The 5,874-nt window shown below is 50.6% G+C and overlaps 1 protein-coding gene across 1 annotated transcript in view; it reads left to right on the forward strand.

Moving 5' to 3' along the window:
* RFX8 (RFX family member 8, lacking RFX DNA binding domain) overlaps nucleotides 1-5,874 on the forward strand; it is an 82,832-nt gene that overhangs the window by 61,035 nt on the left and 15,923 nt on the right. Inside the window, exons 6-8 of the mRNA XM_011969590.1 lie at nucleotides 780-930; nucleotides 3,601-3,659; nucleotides 5,428-5,584. Of these exons, the coding sequence (XP_011824980.1) occupies nucleotides 780-930; nucleotides 3,601-3,659; nucleotides 5,428-5,584 (367 nt within the window). The remainder of the gene's footprint in view (nucleotides 1-779; nucleotides 931-3,600; nucleotides 3,660-5,427; nucleotides 5,585-5,874) is intronic.

Here is a 5,874-nt window from a genome sequence, read left to right on the forward strand (position 1 = left end):
GTGTTCGCCAGGATGGTCTCGATCTCCTGACCTCGTGATCTGCCCGCCTCGGCCTCCCAAAGTGCTGGGATTACAGGCTTGAGCCACCGTGCCCGGCCTATTTTAGTATTTTTAAGGAAATCATCTAGTACTTCAAAGTTTTTAACACAAAGGTTGAAAACTGGAAGCTGGGTTCAGCCCTTAAATATGTTTGGTTTGACCCACCTAGTACTGGCCGGCATTGTGTGGTTTTTTTTAAAGATATTTGAATCACTTAACAATCTTTGAAAAATACTTGAGGCCGGGAGCAGTGGCTCACGCCTGTAATCCTACCACTTTGGGAGGCTGAGGCAGGTGGATCACGAGGTCAGGAGTTCGAGACCAGCCTGGCCAACATGGTGAAACCCTGTCTCTACTGAAAATACAAAAAAAAATTAGCCAGGTGTGGTGGTGTGCACCTGTAATTACAGCTACTTGGGAGGCTGAGGGAGGGGAATCGCTTGAACCCGGGAGGTGGAGGTTGCAGTGAGCCGAGATCACACCACTGCACTCCAGCCTTGGTGACAGAACAAGACTCCATCTCAAATAAATAAATAAAAATATAGGAAAAGAATTCCAACTGTGGCTGCACCAGTCTGACATCCTGCACGGGAAGCAGTGGCCAGGCTGCGTGATGCTGCCCCCTCAGACGGGATGGGGACCCACTCTCAGACTTCTTGAGACTCGCCCTGTCCCTGTGTGAGCTTCAGTCACACCTGCACCATCAGCAGAATCATAGTGTCTTGATACTTTTGTTGTAGGGAATTGAGGATGTTCTCCTTCATGACTTCTTGGAAGATGTTTCTATTCAGCACCTGAAATCTGTGCGGTTATTTAGTAAGAAATTTAAGCTGTGGCTTCTTAATGCTCTGGAAGGTTTTCCAGCCCTCTTGCAGATCTCCAAACTCAAAGGTAGGTTTCAATGAAAAAAAATAAATTCTGGGCCGGTGCAGTGGCTCATGCCTGTAATCCCAGCACTTTGGAAGGCTGAGGCAGGAGGATCACTTGAGCTCAGGAGTTTGAGACCAGCCTGGGCAACATAGTGAGATCCTGTCTCTACAACAAAAGTTTTAAAAATTAGCTGGGTGTGGTGGCACGCACCTGCGGTCCTAGCTACTCAGAAGGCTGAGGCAGGAGGATCACTTGAGCCCAGGAGGTCAAGGCTGCAGTGAGCCATGATCATGTCACTGCACTCCAGCCTGGGTGACAGAGCAAGACCCTGTCTTTAAAATAAATAATTAAATAAATAAATAAAATTCTGTAAGCATAGATGAAGCATCTGACTTTCACCCCGGGCGGTAGCTTTAGCTGCTACCCCATGCGCTCAGCTACAGTCCGGAAGACCCAGCCTGCTGAGGGTTTCTGACTTTTAGTGCTGGTGATGGATTTTTGTGCTGATCCAGCCACACCCTTTTAAGCTATTTCTCTTGTGATTACTAACATGGACTCAAAAGTCCAGGTCAAGGTGTTCTACATGTGGATATTCATCAGGGCATTCATGTCTCACACCCGAATTGCACCATCTCTCTGCTGAGTTAATTCTAGAATGCTTTCCCCTTCGGTCTGACTGCCAGGCTGCAGTCTCTGAATGCTGCTTCCACCAGGCTATTTATCTGTTCAAGGCCTGCTGTGGCTTCCGAGCGTGAGCCTGAACTGCTCTGTCACCTGGTCCAGTTCTCTATCAATCTGCCCTCTTTGTGCCCCTGCAACTCCGTGTTCCTTCAAAGGCCAGCCCACACCTGCCATGCCCTGTCAGATCGTCCTGGAAATACTCGTTTTCTCCCTCTCACCTTTGTGAAGTTTTTCTATCATTGCCTGAAGCTCTCGAACTCCCCACGGGGTCCCGCCCTCCTTGGCCAGCTCAGAGCCATTTTCTCACCAAGCCGGCACCAGTTATTTCCCCACGTTTTTATGAGTCTTGCTTCCTTTGCAGTTGTTTCCTAGGTAGTGTAGATAGGGTACTTCTCAAAGTGCCTGTATCATAGGACCGTGTCTAATCACCGCCACCCCTCGCCCCCGCCCCACACCCCCAGTGTGTTCACTACTCATGCTGGGTACCCTGATCCCGTTTGCCCCACTTGGAAATTTTAGGGACGTTGCAGAAGGTGACACTGGGACTTGCTGCAAAGGGGTCCAAGGAGTGGGGAGCAGAGCCTCGCTCCAGTTTGCCTGTGCTCCTTTAATACCTGCCTGAATTCAAGCCTCTGTCTCTTCACTCTCTAGGCTACTTCAGCAGTTTCCTAGTTGGTCATCCTGCTTCCATCCCACTCCCCAGCCACACTCTCCTGCACCCCCAGTGATCATTGTAAAACAGCAAGCAATCAATTACCAACCTTCCCTGGCCTCGGCTGCCCAGATGGCCCACTCTCCTCCACTGCTGTGCAGTCATTCACAGTTTGGCCTCTGGCCCCATCCCTGTGTCCATCTCCCCAGGGACTCCCATGACCCAACAGTACTCTTCAGCAACACTAGACTGGCTGTCCCCAGAAGAGGCCCTTATTCCTGCCATTTTCTATGCTTGGACTGCCTCCTGCCCCATTTCTCCTGGCTAACTCCTACCTACGCGTCAAAACCCAGATTAAATGTCACCTTCTCAGTGAAGCTTTCCTGGATACCTTCTTCCAAACAGCCTCCCTTTCTTCCTTGTGCTCTCACATCGCATGGGAGCACCTAGGCTGCTTTTGGGATGTGTTTTCTTATCTGGTGACCACCCTCCGGAGCACGAGTCCCTTGAAGAGAAGGGCTGTCCTCTTCCATCCATCAGCTCAGCAGCCATCCAACAAATAGCTACTGAGCAAGCACTGCACGAATGTTCTCCCAAATATTTGTCAAATGAATGAATGCGTTCAAGAGGAGAACACCTGTTTCTGTGTGTTCCCTTTTCATCCTTTCCTTTCCTTTGATTATTTTCCAAGGAAAGCACTGTAGGATGAGAAAGTTGGGGGTGCTCAGGATTCCTGGGTGAAAACCCTAAACTCCTCTGAGTACCTGTCTTAGTCCAATCTGGCTGCTGTAGTAAAATATCACTAACTAGGTGGCAGTAAATAAACAACAGGAATGTATTGCTTGTAGTTCTGGAGGCTGGGAAGTCCAAAATCAAGGCACCCACAGATGGGTGTCTGGGGAAAGTCTGCTTACTGGTTCACAGACGGCTGTTTTTTTGCATTGTCTTCACATAGTGAAAGAGGCAAGGGGTGTCTCTGGGGCGCCTGATCCTCTTCATGGGAACTCCACACTCAGGACCTCATCGCCTCCCCAAGGCCCCACTTCCTAACACCGTCACAATGGGGGTGAGGTTCAACATACGAAATTGGGGGTGTGGGACACAGACATTCAGATCATAGTAGCACTCATGTCAGATGCTGGGGCTACTTAATGTTTCTGGCACATGAGGACATTTCAGCCAAGTGTCCCCTGCCAGGATCTCATAGCCACTCAGAGAGGGCCAGCAGACAGGGCGTGGGGAAGTTGCAGTTTAGCCGGCTGTGCCTTCCTACCCCAAACATGCGCCTTCTCTTCCCCACTGCCCACGTGAGAACTTGAAGTTACTGTATTAATGGCCATGTGTGTTGTTCTTAGCAGAAGTTACTCTATTTGTCAAAAGACTAAGAAGAAAGACGTACCTTTCCAACATGGCTAAGGTAGGTTTCAGCCAAGCAGATAGGAGGGAACAAGGCGGTTTCCTGAAAAGAGGTGAAAGCTCTGAGTCCCTGTTAAGAGCGGGTGGTTGCTCTCTCCACCTGGAGGGCAGAGGGCAGGCAGGGTGGCCTTGCCTGGCCACTGGCAGAGGAGTCCAGGTGGGCCCCCATGACTGAAAGCTAAAAGCCTGCCCCCTTTCTGCCCATTCTCAGGAAGGCTTCAGTCTCCTGGCTCTCTCCGGGCAGGAGGGAAAGCAGGTCAACATTTAAAAGATGCCCAATGTCCTGGTGTGCAGGGCTCATACCTGTAATCCCAGCACTTTGGGAGGCCGAAGCAGGCAGATTACTTGAGGTCAGGAGTTCGAGACCAGCTTGGCCAACATGGCAAAACCCTGTCTCTATCAAAAAAAAAAAATACAAAAACTAGCTAGGCATGGTGGCACGTGCCTGGAGTCCCAGCTACTCGGGAGGCTGAAGCAGGAGAATCTCTTGAACCTGGGAAGTGGAGGTTGTGGTGAGCTAAGATTGTGCCACTGTACTCCAGCATGAACAACAGAACTAGACTCCGTCTCAAAAAAATTTTTAAAAAAGACGTCTGAGGGAGGCCCCACAGAGGTGCCAGTGTCAGAGGTAACAGGGCGTCGTAGCAGAGCCTGTGACAGACAGACAGACATACCCTCCACCCGTGTGTGTGGCCCTGTGAACTCAGTGTGGCCAGGCCGCCAGTTACTTCAGCTCTGACCTTTTCAATCCTGGGTTGATTCAGAGAAAGGTTGAGAAGGCTGAAGAAAAGATACTGTGATGCTGGCACCCGGCTCGTGGGCCATCAGGAGTCTTCTCCCAAGTCCTGCGAGTGCCCTATTGGGACACAGCCTGGGGATCTTCATTCTTCTCCAAATCAGTCTCCACTGGGAGGATCCCAGCTGTGGCTTCTGTGACCCCGAGCCGGGCCCCACCCTGCCAGTGCAGAGCCCTCCCCAGACTCTGAGCTCAGTGGGGTTGTGTCTCACTGCCAGTCACAGCCAGTCCTGTTCTCCAAGGCTCTCACAGTCCTGACTCGGTTGGTCTGGAAATGAGCCGGCAGTGTGCTCTTCCTCTCAACCCAACCAGAGCAGCAAGCGTGGGTTCTGAAGCCCGTCCTTGCTCTGAGCCTTATCTTCCCACTTACTGCCCCTCAGGAAAGTTACTTCACACTCCAAGAGCCCTCAGTGTCCTCCTCTGTAAAAAGGAGGGGTAACTCGTGCCTTCTCCCAGGACTGCTGTGGGGACCACCAGCTGCATCCCAGGCAGTCAGTGTTGGGGACTAGATTGTCCCCATTTGACAGATGAGGATATCACCTCCCAGAGGCCAAATTCCTCGTGGCCAATGCTCCCACGAGGAAGGGACAGCCAGCTTCCAAATCCCACAGCCGTTCCCTCAGGATCACTGCAGCCTCTATCTACACCTTCCTTATAGAGGCTAAATCCCCGGGCTCCCTCGCTAGAGTCATTCGGGCGTGGGGTGAGTGTGGTGCAGAGAAGCAGCAGCAGCAGCGCCAGACAAGCCCTGAATGCGTCTTCCTAGAGATGCATTCTTTCTTCTTCCAGAATGGCAATTTAGAATGTGTGCAATTTTAACCTTTTCATTGTTTAAGATTCATTTTTAATGGGTAATACCCGCATCAATGTTTCTTTCTCCCCCACGACAAAAATCTTGGCAATCTGGGGAAGAGTTAGGCAAAAATAAAATGACAAGATTGAATTAAGTATTATGCCTCCCCATTATCTTTAGACTATGAGAACGGTATTGAAAAGTAAGAGGCGTGTCGGCGTTTTGAAGTCAGATGTGCAGGCCATCATCAATCAAGCCACTTTGGCTACTTCTAAGAAAGCCCTGGCAAGTGACCGGAGTGACGCAGATGAACTGGAGAACAACCCAGAGATGAAATGTAATCTTCCTTCTACAACTTGCTTTATTGGCGTGTCAGGCATAGGTTTGGGGCTAGCACGGCCATCGTTAACTCATGAATTTCTTTTTTTTTTTTTTTTTTTGAGACGGAGTCTCACTCTGTCGCCCAGGCGGGAGTGCAGTGGCCGGATCTCAGCTCACTGCAAACTCCGCCTCCCGGGTTCACGCCATTCTCCTCCCTCAGCCTCCTGAGTAGCTGGGACTACAGGCGCCCGCCACCTCGCCCGGCTAATTTTTTTGTATTTTTTAGTAGAGACGGGGTTTCACCAT

Source organism: Mandrillus leucophaeus, unplaced genomic scaffold, assembly GCF_000951045.1.
Source record: "Mandrillus leucophaeus isolate KB7577 unplaced genomic scaffold, Mleu.le_1.0 Scaffold9, whole genome shotgun sequence".
NCBI lineage: Eukaryota > Metazoa > Chordata > Mammalia > Primates > Cercopithecidae > Mandrillus > Mandrillus leucophaeus.